General features: G+C 39.4%; 2 protein-coding genes and 1 long non-coding RNA gene across 10 annotated transcripts; 1 reads left to right on the plus strand and 2 right to left on the minus strand.

Annotated features, from left to right (window-relative positions):
* Window positions 1–1,120: 1,120 nt before the first annotated feature.
* ccdc3a (coiled-coil domain containing 3a) lies at window positions 1,121–6,915 on the minus strand. The gene is made up of 3 exons (XM_079454987.1): window positions 6,269–6,915; window positions 5,906–6,080; window positions 1,121–2,994 (listed from the first exon to the last, which is right to left on the minus strand). The coding sequence occupies exons 1-3, from the start codon at window positions 6,658–6,660 to the stop codon at window positions 2,722–2,724; spliced, it is 840 nt and encodes a 279-aa protein (XP_079311113.1). The 5' UTR covers window positions 6,661–6,915; the 3' UTR covers window positions 1,121–2,721.
* Window positions 6,916–7,925: 1,010 nt separating this feature from the next.
* On the plus strand, window positions 7,926–13,131 carry optn (optineurin). Of its 8 annotated transcripts, none has more exons than XM_079454791.1 (14): window positions 7,926–8,098; window positions 9,069–9,230; window positions 9,303–9,496; window positions 9,596–9,742; window positions 9,880–9,944; window positions 10,039–10,143; window positions 10,217–10,292; window positions 10,378–10,493; window positions 10,568–10,717; window positions 10,816–10,900; window positions 11,124–11,279; window positions 11,607–11,749; window positions 11,843–11,928; window positions 12,017–13,131. In XM_079454791.1, the coding sequence occupies exons 2-14, from the start codon at window positions 9,089–9,091 to the stop codon at window positions 12,121–12,123; spliced, it is 1,572 nt and encodes a 523-aa protein (XP_079310917.1). In that variant the 5' UTR covers window positions 7,926–8,098; window positions 9,069–9,088; the 3' UTR covers window positions 12,124–13,131. The 8 variants fall into 8 exon arrangements, with proteins under 8 accessions (XP_079310917.1, XP_079310913.1, XP_079310915.1 ...); XM_079454787.1 differs by having other exon boundaries at window positions 7,929–8,098; window positions 10,217–10,301; XM_079454789.1 differs by having other exon boundaries at window positions 7,986–8,098; window positions 9,079–9,230; window positions 10,217–10,301.
* A 124-nt stretch (window positions 13,132–13,255) lies between these two features.
* On the minus strand, window positions 13,256–14,083 carry LOC306893156. Its single transcript, XR_013786546.1, has 2 exons — window positions 13,935–14,083; window positions 13,256–13,830 (listed from the first exon to the last, which is right to left on the minus strand). It is a non-coding gene; the product is annotated as an uncharacterized lncRNA (long non-coding RNA).
* Window positions 14,084–14,343: the final 260 nt, after the last annotated feature.

The following is a 14,343-nucleotide window of genomic DNA, read 5'->3' on the forward strand; positions in this document are numbered from 1 at the left end:
TTGGATTATAGCCTGCATGTTTATAAAGTGACTTCAGTAAGGGGTACAAACTGTGAGCGGCTTTCACCCAGTATAGCTTTTTTTACTTTAGGTGTTGACAAAAGTACAAATACTATAAATATAAAATGGTTAAGCACAAATATTTTTGTTTTTGCTGATCCTCTATCATCACAAAATGTCCTATATGATAAAACAAATCCAACATAATACACGGCATCATTACAAGTTCAATCAACACCTCAAAAGCAACAATTGATCACAGGTGAATGAAATAAGCAGTCCTGACAAACTCCAGCAAGCCTTGTATGACATTATCTGGACTCACCAATGAAGTTCACTTGATAAGATGCTCACTGAGGTTCATTTTCAGACACGTCAATGATTCGTTTACTGAAATATATGAATAAATTCCTGTTCAGTTGAAAGCATGGTAAGGTCATTGGACCCAGCGGCCATCTTGGCAACGCCCCCAGGGCAGGTGGAGCTCCTATCTAATCAAATAACCCAAATCTCCAAACATGTTTGCCAAAAGCACAACTTAACGTTTATCCAACCTCTGTTTACCTTCTGTGTTGTGTAAAGGTGAAATGCAGCATCAATTATATGGAGCACGACATGCATAATATTCTGATAGGAATTCATTTCAGTGTGATGTCAACCACTGAAAACATGAATCTCATAAACATTTGGGTCATCAATGACATTTTTGCACAAGATAAACACTAATACATATCAATTGTACCATTAAGACTTTTTGCATTGTAACATTACTTACTTAAAATTCATAAACTCACGCATTATGAATTAGCATAATGTGAAAATATCATTAAATATTTGAATTGTAAAGTTTTTCTGGATCGTGATTGTTTTTGCTGTAATGCCTTAATTTATGCTAATTTTCTTTTTAAACCACTGAATCAAACGGCATGATTTTCATTAGTCAATTACAGTAATGAGAATCTAATGAGAATAATTGTGGTGAATAATGAGATTTACAGACAAGCTCATGAGTGAAACATCCAGACACATTATGGTAATGGGAATTAAGCGGCACAATGTGCTGAATTATCATCACAATAATGTAACACTGCACTAAGTGCTCTTAAAAATAATGCAGATTATAGACTAATTGCTTTGATTTATTTATTCACAAGCTCTACATAAAACTCACCCAAACAACATAAAGTACATTCTGAGGCAATGTTTCAATGGGGCATTTCTTCAAAACGAAAATATGATAAATATAGGATGACAGAATAAGGATGACATTATCCTTTATCCTACATATTTTCAGTTGGAAGATATTTATGAAGAATATCAAATTGATATGATCGAACTGAACTAAACTCCGAAAAGAATTGTTAGTATGCATTTTATTAATCTGATAAATGTTGGCAGCTTGAATTACCAGATGCTGCCAGATTGTTCTGCATCCCCATAACCTGAACTGAATTTGGGAATATGAAAGAGGGAGAATTGGTCTTGGACTGATGTGATTTTATATAATGTAATTCAGAGGGATCACGCTTAACGCTTACCTCTGATGTAACTCTACGAGTGCACGTGTATCTGAAGGGTGATGTAACAGTGCCATCCAGATTGTCTATTTGTTGTACTGGTTTTGTCGGAGATGTTTAGATGAATCTGGACACATTTTCAACTATTCACTCAGTAACCAGGAAAGACTAAACCACTAAGAAATCCAGGCACACCTTTTTTCACATTATATCTTGGATGGCAAAAATTTTCATTTCTTAACTAAAAAAAAGGTTAATGAAGCAAAATATATATAAATATATATCGCACTTAAGGCTGAAATGAAATACAAAGTGTGCAATTTACATGCACATTTAAATCTATTGTTATTTATCTATCATTCTCAATTACTTGTTATATCAACCAGCATAAAACAACAGCAAAACAGATTAAAACAAAATTACACAAATTTGACTTTCTTTGGAATAATGTGCACTAATGAATCAACATCGACAGGAATGTGTATTATTAGAGAGTAAAGAAATGAAAATTCGGTAATGAGTAAATGAAAATTCTGTCATAATTTTAATGTCATTTCAAACCTGTATGACTTTCTCTTTCTGCAGAAGACAAAAAAAAAGATATTTTGAAGAAGGTTGGAAACCGAACAGCATCGATTCACACCTGATGTGAATTCAGCACCCATTCACTTTTACTGTATGGACACAAAACCAATGCAAGTGAATGGGTGCCAGTTAACAACATTCTTTAAAATATCTTATTTCATGTTCAACGAAAGAACGAAAGTCATACAGGTTTGAAATGACAAATAGTAAATTATTTTCATATTTGGGTGACCTATCTCTTTAAATTCATGTTGACATTAAAGGGATATTTCACTACCAAATAAAAATGTCCCCATCGATGGATGCATTTTTTGGAGCTTCAAAAAATCAACACCCTTTCACTCCCATTCTACCGCTTGGAAGCAAAATGATACGTGGTATTATAAATCTGACTGGATTATTCTTCAAGAAGAAAACCATATTCAGTTAAAATACCTTGAGGGTGAGTAAAACATGGGGGAATTTTGATTTGGTAGTGAAATATCCCTTTAAGCTGTCATTATAAGGAATTATATTGTGACAAACAGACCACCCTGCAGGCTGTAAGAGCCCACCTGTAAGAGTGTTTGTGTTTGTTGTGTAAGTGTCAGTGGGTGTCCTGTGTTTGTTTGGTTGAAGCTCACAGTCTATGTGTGTTTCTGTTTTGGGGTGGAATGGCATTAAGATGATGTCCAGCATGCCTTTCTGCTGTGGTCAGGCGTTCTCGCAGCTCCTGCCGTTCCCTCTCAGCGCGACGTGACACTCTCCGAGTCTTCCGCAGTGAATGTCGCAGTTTCCCGATGCGTTGTCTCAACTGTTTATTCTTTTTCTCCAGCTCGGCCACAAGCTCCTGGAGCTGCCCGACCCGCTCCTCCTCCTCCATCAGCACCTTCTGCATGGAGGAACACATCAACTGAGAGAGAGAGAGAAAAAGACCATATTTAAACACAACACCCCTACAGCAAAGAATACAAGCACATTTTTTAAGTATTCATGTTTTGAAAACTAAAACAAAATTCAGGGGAATATTTACTAATATTGCAAAATATATAAACATTTAAAATAACATTATAAAAAATAATAACACTACAGACTGTTTCATCTTAACAACTGAAACAAACGTTACTGCACATGCGCGCTTTTGTGACCCCCTCAACTGAACTTCCGGTACACATAATAAAGTGCCTGTAGATTATTTGATAACAATCAAAAGAAACCCTGAATAACCTTTACTTGGCTAAACTTGTCTCTCCAATATTTCGAATTTAGACTCCGATACCAACCTTAACCTCTAGATGTCAATGTACCATAGGGTTTGTTTAATTGCGACCAATTTCAGTTTTTTTTTAGTTTTTGTAATAAATGTAATATTAATCCAAGAATCTTTTATTTCCTTATAATTTTGTGATACCCTTTATCTACTAAATATTTTGAACCGAGAGAACGAGAGACAGGGAGAGAGAGACTGTACAGTATAAATGATTATAGACCTGTGCATGTATTAGCAAGCGTGTCTCAATCTCAACATAAACCACAACATAATTTCCAGACCCTGTTACCTCTTCTTGTGACCTCAAAAATGACCTGCTGCTATGCTCACAGTCACAGAACAGACAAGAAGAGCCGTGATGTGTGTGTACATTTGACTGCATGACTGCATCCGTGTGAGCAATGTGAGGCCCCACGTTCTCATCTGAATAACGAAAGGGCCTGAATCCAAATCCATCCTATGATCTCAGAGGTCATTCGACAGACAGACTGCACAAAGTGTTCTCTATAAGGACAAGTAGCATCGTTTTACAATGAAAGTTAATATGGATGCTATAAAGATCCAATAATGAAACAACAATAAGCAGAAGAAATAAAAGGAGAGCAAACATGGAGTGACCGGATGAGACGGATGGACGGGTTGTGCCCTGCTGTCTAAACAGAACACACACTGCTGTAACAACAACAGCACTCCCCAAGTGACAACTACCACACAAAATCACACCCTGAACAGGAAGAAGAGAGCGTTTGACAATACAGGAAGAGATGGAAAGAGTTTAGGCACACGAGATGTAGAAGATGTTTAATACAGGAAGTACAAGAGTCCCTCAGGCTACCTCAAATAACCCTCTTCCCACAGGAAAGCTCTTGTGTAAGAGCCATTATTATCTCTGAGGTTCCCAGGTCTGATAATAACCCCCACCTGTTTCTAGCACACACACACACCCTTCTGTGTCTGTGCATCTGTCTGATTCTTTATTTACAGATGTGGTGCAGTGTCCCGGTGTGTGATCTTGTGTCAGGATCTGTACTGTACTCTGAGATAGTCGATGTAACAGTTGATAAAGCTTAAAGGGACAGTTCAGTCAAAAATCATGAGAAAGCTCACCTTCTTGTCATTGCAGACCAAACCTGTATGACTTTCTTTCTTCAGCAGAACACAAAAGATCTTTTGAAGAATGTTGGTAACCAAACAACACTGCCCCTGTTGACTTCCATGGTATGGACACAAAACCACTGAGACACTTCTCAAAATACCTTCTTATGTGTTCTGCAGAAGAAACTGTTTTTGAGGTTTTGAATAAAATATTAGAGAAAATGCCATTTTGGGTGAACTATCCCTTGAAGTTGTTTTAAACCCTGTACATTCCTTTAATTGCATCCCGACACATCCCCACATCTGTTTGGTACAGAGAGAGGACACCTGTTAGAGCCACCTTACACCTCCTCAGGTCAATGCTTGTGATCTAGACATGCTTGGAAAAACACACAGTTCTGACTACCATGCTATCAAAATTCAGATTCTTCTCTATATATCTAGTATACAAACCCGTTCACCGATTATTTCTCTATATTACTGCCTATAAATCTGAAACTCTGACACCCCTGACTTGTCTGCCCACTCCATCGTCTTATTGTGCTTATTGGGTTTAAAACAAACCCCTCCAAGACAGAAAACCACAAAGCTTTTCAGCTAGTGTTTTCCTAGCTCTCTCACTCTCTCTTGCTCTTTCTTCCCGTTCATTATTTAAGCTTTAATTCTTTCATTTTTGTCTTCCTTTCTTTCACTCGATTATTCTTTCTTTCTAGTGTGTGTAAGGTGGAGCTCTAGGTGGGAGGTCTTTAATCCGACCTTTATCAAGTCGAACGAAATCTTGAATTACCTCAACCTCCTACCGTGATGAAGTCGCAGCCATACAAAGACCACCAAAGAATGGGACTTGTGTGTCTAACTAACTATGTGTATGTGTGTGCGGTGGGAACAAGGAGCTCCGTTTACCCACGAGAACCTGAGGCTTCTCGCATCCTGTGTTCTTCACACCTCATTCTATCACCTGTGATGGCCCCGGCCCATCAGATTCCCGCTTTCTTCTCCGCTATTGTCTCCAGACATTATCAGAGCGCAGTGGCTCTGGTTTGACTGTTAAAGGGCTACAGAATATAGTAGTCTGTTAGGACGCTGCCTCCATGTAAACGGAAGAGCAGGTCCAGACCGGCGTACCAGCGCAGTTGTTCTAACAGAACAGGTAAAACTCAGGCACACAGACGACCCTGTCGCCATAAACGGATATTTACGACCTTAGTGAATTTATAGCTGAGCTCCTTCACAACACTAAACACACTGCACGTCCACTTGCAATGATGCAAATAAAAAACACACGGACACACACAAATGTGCATGCTGATGCTAGTTCACCTTCTCTAGATTTATGTCTCTCTCTCATTCCTGCTCTGTTGTCTTGACAGAAGATATACAGTCTCTGCATACCAACTACAAACCTACAAATCTGGAGACACACTCATCAATTCTTTGTGTGTGTGTGATAGTTACATACCCTGCTGTCCTCCTGGCTCTCCCAGTCACTGTTAAAGTTGTACACCGTCTGTCCGGCAGAGCAGTTTGAGAACTGGAAGAGACTGGAAAACAGTCGTTTGTTCTCCGGCGTATCTGGGAATATGGCATCTTGGAAGTTCACTCCATGAGGGAGGATGTTGTAGTTTTCATCCATCCTGAATGAGACAGACATGAATGAACATATTTGGGGCCCAGGTTTGGCTCTAGGGTCTCTGGTGCCCCAAAACACTCCACATAAAGGAATGCAATGCTTTTAATGGTAAACCGTGATGGTGCGTTATAGTATTTGTAATGGAAACAATTAGAATTTATATGATTTTGCAGAGGACAAAAACAAACCCACCTGAGAAAAAAGATGTAAGAGTTGTTCTCCATCACCGTGTGCGATAGACAGCTGAAGTACCCGAGTCCCGTGAGGTTAAGGCGCGATCCCGCGGGAACCTCCAGCATGCTGCCCCACGCCTGGTCACACAGCAACTCGACTTCCGCCGCGTACAACAGCGCGTCCTCTGCGCGCTCGTACTGTTGGTACGGCAGGTAGTTGTACAGGCTGGACGCGTACGGCTCCTCGTGGATGGCGAGCACCTTGGCGTACACGATGATCTCGGCGAGTTCAGCCCGACAACCCTCGCTGAGGGGTCGCCACTCGGTGGGCAGCTGACAGGCAAACGCGAAGCCGCAACCCAAAGTCACCAGAAGCGCAATGCGCATCCTTACCGTGCCAATTAAACCCATGCGTAAAAGTGTTCGCACAGTGCGCACAGCTATTCAACCAGTGGAACAGTACAACAGTCATGCACTTTAAATACTTTCAACGAAAACCCACCCAGGTAATCCAATAAACCGCCGTGCATGTGTAATTTCACGAGCATCTTTTAAAAATCAAAAAGGTCAATGACCCAGGCGCACACACGCGGCGCCCCGGGGTCAGTTCACAAAGTCCCGACCTGTACTAACTGGTGTTGACTAACCAGTGAAAAAAGTTCCCACGTCCCCTATCTATCAATCACACCTAAAGTTCGTCTCGGGCCAATCCGACTGCCCCAACATTTGGTCAACCAATAAGCGCGCGGTGTCCTGCTGCTCTCCACGAGTTGCGCTGCATTCCATGGCAAACTCTGCGTTTCTGATGTGTTACCTATAACCTTAATGCATGCACCACTTTAATGGAGAAAAACAGACTAACAGATACAAATATAACACGAAGATACGTTACAAAGATGTTTTTGAAGCATTACATTGAAATATATCACGCTGCTTGGATGGTGGCTCCATCTAGCGCCGCAGAAAATGAATTGCATTTGATTCAACATGGTTAATAACAACAACAAAAATGATAATTGCATTACTTGCAATAATAAAAACTGCCATGAGTGTTAACTGCATCTACTCATCTATTGCACTGTAACCTTATTAACTGCATTTACTCATCTTCTGGACTGCAACTTATTAACTGCATTAACTCATCCGTTGCACTGTAACTTTAATAACTGCATTACTCACCTATTGCACTGCAACTTTAGAAGCCAATGTCTATAATTTATGCACACTTAAGTCACTTACACTATTGTTTAGTCTAAATTATTATCTGTTCATAGTATATAGCCATCTGTACATTAATGTTCATAGCGTTAATGTTTGAGTATATAGTCATCTGTATATATTGTTCATAGTACATACCTGCTGTCATGTTTTCATAGAACATACCTACTGTAAAATATTTACATAATCCTTGGCCACTGTATAATATTTTCCTAATATTGTATTCTTTATTTATTCACTGTATATCCTGCACTAGCTAATTGCACTTCTGGTTAGACCCAAACTACATTTCTTTACACTGTACTTGTATATGTGTAATATATATAAAGTCAATCTAATCTACAGGATGCGTCCTGCGGTATGATGACTGACCGTGAGCACAGGGAAATCCCGGCCCGTGTGTGACGTAATCGTCAGCTGCGAGGAGGGGGCGTTCCCGGAAGCTGCTGTAGCGCAGAGTTGTATCGCAGCTGCTTTTGCGACGATCACTGTAAGATCAGACCGATCCCACCGGATGACTGATCTGAGGTCTGCGGAGAGCATAGCGTTACATCTGACGTCTGCATCAGGAAACGCTTATTTCACCAAAACAAGCCGACCTCTGATCGCGCAAGACAGAAGTGAAACTTTGGTGAGTTTTGTATCGCTCTTTGATGTCAATGAATGCCTTTACATTGAAGTGTGTGCGATCCGATTGTAAGTGTTGCGTTTATATTTAGCACTCAAGGTCGGAGAACCGTTGTTTAATGTAGCAAACAACGCGTAACGTTAAATGTCATCGTTAACTTTCGTTTTCTCACCATGAAATTGGGTCGATGGTGTCAAATGATGAGATCTTACCCATCAAAATGTACAATCTAAAGTAAAACTGTTTATAACTTATTTACTAAACATGTCAATAAAATAGAGTACTCATAAAAATCCAGTGCTTATATTGCGTTTAGATATGATATATTATTGAACAGAATAATATTCGTCTCCCTTAAATCCAACACAAATCCCATTGTAACAATTACATCAATTATAACTTATCTGATGGTATTTGTCGTTTCATTTCCAGCCTGGTTTTAATGTAAATAAAACATATGACGTGTTTTGTCGATAGCTGAAGGTATTTGCTGAACGTTTTTTTACCAGATCAACCACATTCCGACCACTCAACAGAGTTAACATTAAACATATTTATTTTCAAGTTAAGCCTACATATGGTTATAAAAGCACATGTACAATATGTTCATTGACCACTTGTATTGAAGGAATTTAAACTTGGTCTATATATTTGTTTTTTATTAGTCACATTGCTATATTTGCCTTCCCTGCTTTACCATAACAATATATACCAAAAAAATGATTTTATATATTAATATCACAGTGTTGACTATATCCTCAAATATTTATGTAGCAAAGGTCTGGATTTCCTTTTAAAGACACACCAGAATCGAAATAAAGACATATATGATATATACTTGTACTCCAAAACGCACAAAAATGTTGAGCTGTGCGTCTGTAGACCTGTTTTCACTTTTAATTGAGGTGATAACTTCTAATGTTTCTAGCTTGATAAACATGACTCTTGTAAGATTCACATCTTGATACGTCAGAGCTCCGCAGACTTTGAAACATGGCTTCCGGTTCATCAATGGTGAACGGGGACATCAATCACCCCCGCGGGGGTCCGGGGGCCGTCACTGGCAATCTGGCCAGTCTAGAAGAGACGATTCATCAAATGAACACTCTCATCAACGAAAACAGAGAACTGAAGGGTGAGAGACGTTCTCGCTACATTTCTGTCAATTCATGTACAAGCCACAAACGTTTGTCTGTAAACCCCACAGAGGCTCTGAAACAGAGCAATTTGAGCATGAAGGAGAGATTCGAGGGCTTGTCCGCGTGGAAGGAGAAACAAAAGGAGGATAGAGAGTTCCTGGAGAAACGACTGGAGGAAGCCAGAGCCAGACTGAGCACTGTGGACGGGGAGAATGAGACGCTGAAGAAAAAGGTTCAGGAGCTGGAGAAGAGCGGAGCCGAGGTGACAACACGCGGTGGACTCCAAAAATACTCAAAATCGACATTCTCATTTTTGGGTGAATTAAATTTACAAAAAGTAAACATTACGATTCTCTTGTAGTGTTTACAGACGGAGCTGGAGGCGTTGAAAGGTCAGATCGCTCGACTTCAGGCTGAGAAAAATGATCTGGTGGCTTTAAACTCTGAACTCCAGCTGAAAATGGGTCAGGGTTCACCTCGGGACTCCTTTATCGAGATCAGAATAGCTGTAAGCACACAAACACATTCCATTTCATACTCTTTTCTTTTGAAACATGATCTTTAAAAAATAATTTGGTTTGCATTGTTAGATATTATTAAACATTATTAAGCATTAACTTTATTAAATTCTGCTTTGTCCCACAGGAGGATGAATTCAATGTGATTAAAGATTTGACCAGTACACAGAAAGACCAATCTTCATCCAGCGTGTAAGGACCCAGCGTTTTGCAATTATTTAAAATATGTCCCCAGAATGAAAAATAGTCCGATTCCGATAAATGAATGTGAGTCTTGTGTGTTTAGGGCAGAGTCCGAGGAACAGACGGTGAGACAGCTCCTTCAGTCTCTCAGGATCGAGACGGATGAGAAGGAAGTGCTTCATCTGCAGCTTCAGAAGGCCGAGGCGAGGTAGGCTACAGTTCTTCACACGGACTAGTTATTTGTCTTGTAAAGCTTCTTTAACACTCTTCTTTGTTTTCAGGATCGCAGAGATGCAGAACAAAGTGGATCAAAGTGAGGGCGGCACGCAAACGTCTCTTCCCTGCGCCACTGAAAGTGTAACCAACGTAGATAATGCTTAACTGGTTATTTGATCTATAGAACTATGAACATTATTTTGATGTTGATGTTTGTTCTTGTCAGTCAAGCGGTGAGGTTCAGAATCTGAAGGCTCAACTGATGAAGCTCTGTGATGAGATGAAACAGGCTCAGAGCAAACTGGACGAGGCCGAGAACATGAAACGACATTTGCAGGACAGGTAAGGAACACCAGATAGTGTTTCTCTACATGTGTGAAAGAAAGAACGAAGATTTCTTATCACTCTTTCCGCAGGTGTAAAGAACTGGAGCAGGATCTGAGCACTCTGAAGACCCAGCTCGAAGACAAACAGAAGGTCCAGACTGAGAACGAGAGTCTGAAGGTTCAGATGGACAGTCTGCAAGCTGCTGTTAAACTAGAACAGAAGAAGACTCAAGATGAAAAGTACTGAAATATTCGGATAGAGAACTGTTATCAATTATGTAATAGAACCACATCGTTGAATAATAATGATATTATATTTCTGTGTTTTTCTTTGGCAGGAGTAGCCTGAACCAGCTGAAAGATGCCTATACTAAGCTCTTTGAGGATTATACTGAACTTCAAGAGGAGGAGAAGAAGAAAGAGGTATATATTTGGCTAAAATCACTGGGCAACTTTGTCTTTTTCTGCTCTTTTAGATAGTAAAGCTTACATTTCAATCATTATAATCTATAACAAACCTCTTAAAACTTTTGAATGTAGCGTGCACATACTGTAACAACTTTAAAAGTGGACGATAAAATACAATTAACAGTATTTACAGTATGACATTTTCATGTCGATGGGGGATTTTTGTGCGCTTGATCAGGGAAGTGTGTCAAAGGAAGAGTATGAAGACCTCCAAACCAGGTTCACAGCGGCAGAAAAGGCCCTGGCGGACAAACAGCTGAAGATCGATGACATGAAGATGGAAATCTTCGAGAAGGAGAAGGAGCTGGAGAACGTCTCCGTTTTCAAAGTTCAGGTGCTGTGAGAGAATAAGAAACAATATATTAGATCTGGGATGTTAGCCGACTCGTCAAAAAAATAAGTAATTTCTTTAAAACAAGACTAACAAGACTCAAACTGTGCTTTTCTTTTGAACATTAGATCAATAGTGGCATTAAAAAATCTAAAGACTTAAATACCCATTAAAATCACATTTATATTTGTCATTTTTTACAATCTTGGCTATTAAGTCAGAGCCTGTGGCCTCTCTCCTCCCCATCGCTTCCTGTCTGTCTTTACTGTCCTGTCAATTTGTTGTATTATTCATTATGATATTGGTTTGTGTCTCTGTGCGTCCACTCAGGCTGAAGTATATTCCCAAGATTTCCACGCCGAACGAGAAGCTCGTGAAAAGATACACGAGGAGAAAGAACGTCTGGCCAATCAGTTGGATTATGTGAAGAAACAACACAGTCAACTTCAGGATGAAATGGAGTCGCTCGGCAGGTGCGTACACAATCACACGCTCACATACGTTTTTCTCTCATGTACTGTATGTCCTATGTAGAGACTTAAAAAGGGAATTATTGATCTGTTTAGGCAATCTATGAGCGACATGCAAAGAAGACTTCTGTCAAGTGGGGCCAATCCACAAGAACCCGCGTCTCCACCACAGGGGGCCAGAGGTACTGTAGATCCTTCTGGATAAGACATAAGATTTGTAATCAACTATCAATACTGAACTTTGACTTTAAATTTGACTTTTTTTCTCAGATGACTGGCAGCAGCAGAATATTCCAGAATATGCTTGTCCAAAGTGTGAGGAAGTACTGCCCGACCTGGACACCCTGCAGATCCACATCATGGATTGCATCATCTAAACCTGTTGCCTAGTTACCATACAGACTTCCTCCATCTGTGAATCTGCTTTACTTTCCAGCACGGAGATGTAGCCATGAAACGCAGTGCTGATTCATAAATCTACCTAACAAAAGCTCAAGTTTAACATGTAGGTTCTGTGCTGGCATAAATAACAGCAACATTCAGTAACGCTGCTAAATATATACTCAATGTATAAATGTTAAGTGCTAAGAAAACTAAAAAAAACTATTACTGTATGGTGCAGGTAGACAATCGGAGCAGCACGATCTATTAATCTGTTATGTATGAAATATTTCTTTATGTTAAAATGTACATGTCTGAGAAAACAAAGTCAAAATTAAATTTGAGATCTTTCATGAATCTGCTTAATTCTGCTGTTAATGTCATTAGAAACATCCAAGACAACTGATTTAATAGATAAAGTTTTGTTTGAACTGTTAAAGCACTTTATCTTCTTGGATAAGCAAGCCTATAAAGATTTGGGGAAAGATGTACAGCTGAGAATCTGTTAAAATGCTTGATTTAGATAAACACATGAAGTTCATATACAGCATTGTTTTATTGAAGAGATTTGGTGCCCTCTTGTGGTACACTGTGAGTAATAGAGACAATGGTCAAGCATAAAGGAACAGTTCACCCAAGAAAGTGTAAAGTCTGTTATTTACTCACCCTTGAGTTGTCCTTAATCTGTATAAATGTCTCAGTTCTGATGAACACAGAGAAAGATATTTGGAAGAATGCTTGTAACTAAACACTTCTTGGCCTCCATTGACTAACATAGTAGGGAAAATTACTTTATAAACGTTGAGATATTCTTAAGAATTTAGGAATACTTGTCCAAATGTTACTCACAAGAACCCATTTAGGAAGAGTATCTGAATAATATTTAAAAAAAACAACCCAAAAGTTATGGGAAAGTGAAAAGTTATAAATGTGATTTTATGAATTTACTGCAAGAGCGTTTAAAGCTGTATTAAAAGCAACCGGTGGCCGATCACCTGTATGACACATTTGTTTTCCCATCTTTTGGGGGTCCAAAACGTGCATAATGTATCGATGGTTTTGAATAAGCGACCTCTAGCGGCGATACAGACACACTGCACCTAAAAGTCAACAGGAGATGCAACAGAATAACTCTGGATGTTTTTTATTTGAATTAAAACCAGTTTGCAGTAAGTTCAGCAAGATGCAAAATACAGTAGTACTATATGTAGTAAAAATACTAAATACTATAGTGTTTTTGAACCTGTGCACTTAATAACTACAGAGCTGGTTACAGGAGATCATATCAGTACAGATTTAATCCACCCTGTATGTGTAATACAGAATTCCCGAAGACGTTAAACAGGTGACATCTTCGTTGTCTTTCGTCACCTTTGCGAGACACGTGAACAGATGATCATCATAAATCAGATCCTTGTCCCACACCTCCAACTTCAGGGTGTCACCGATTGCGCATTTTGAAAAGTTGAACCCCGCAGACCAAAAAGGGTTGTATGTATCCCTCTTAAAGTCCGTCATCCCCCCGAAACAGTTTCCGCACCAGACTTTGACATATGGATCGGGGGGATTCGGGGGGATATCCCCAGAAAGATGCCTGCCCCGTAAGCTTGAAATCCCAACAGCAGCGCTGGCAACCTCGGGATGGAAAGCCATCATCAGCATGGCTGGGAACGCCAGTCGGAGGTTGCATAAGAATGCCATGACTGTCGAGAAAAACAACAAGATGCACGTTAAATCATAACGAAGAATATTGAATGCTGACTCATTGTCAAGGGTAAATAATGGCAAAAATAAATTGTCACCACACTTGTAGTTTCAGGATAAGTTTAGATACCGATAGCCTCTATTCAAAGCAAAAACGATCACAACAATCTTTCATATGGGTCAAGGTCTCGTGCTTATCTGTGTTTATGCAACAACGTTATTGATATAAGGTGTTCATGTAGCTCATCCAGCGGCACAAACAATGTCAAGGTTGACGGATTTATTTACAATGTTACGTGATTCGAACACTTTGGACAAATATATAAATATAATATGTTTTTATTTGATTCTTTTCAGAATAAAGTTGTCCAATCCCTGTCCTGCAGGAGCCGTAAATCAAGTTTTTATATGCCCTTTTATTTGTTTTTATTGTATATTCATGATCATTTTAGTTTATGCTTTTTTGTTTTGTGATTTTACATAACATTTTTAGGTTTCGTTATTTTAGTTTA

The sequence above is a fragment of the Barbatula barbatula genome (assembly GCF_947034865.1).
Source record: "Barbatula barbatula genome assembly, chromosome: 4".
In the NCBI taxonomy this organism is placed as follows: Eukaryota; Metazoa; Chordata; class Actinopteri; order Cypriniformes; family Nemacheilidae; genus Barbatula; species Barbatula barbatula.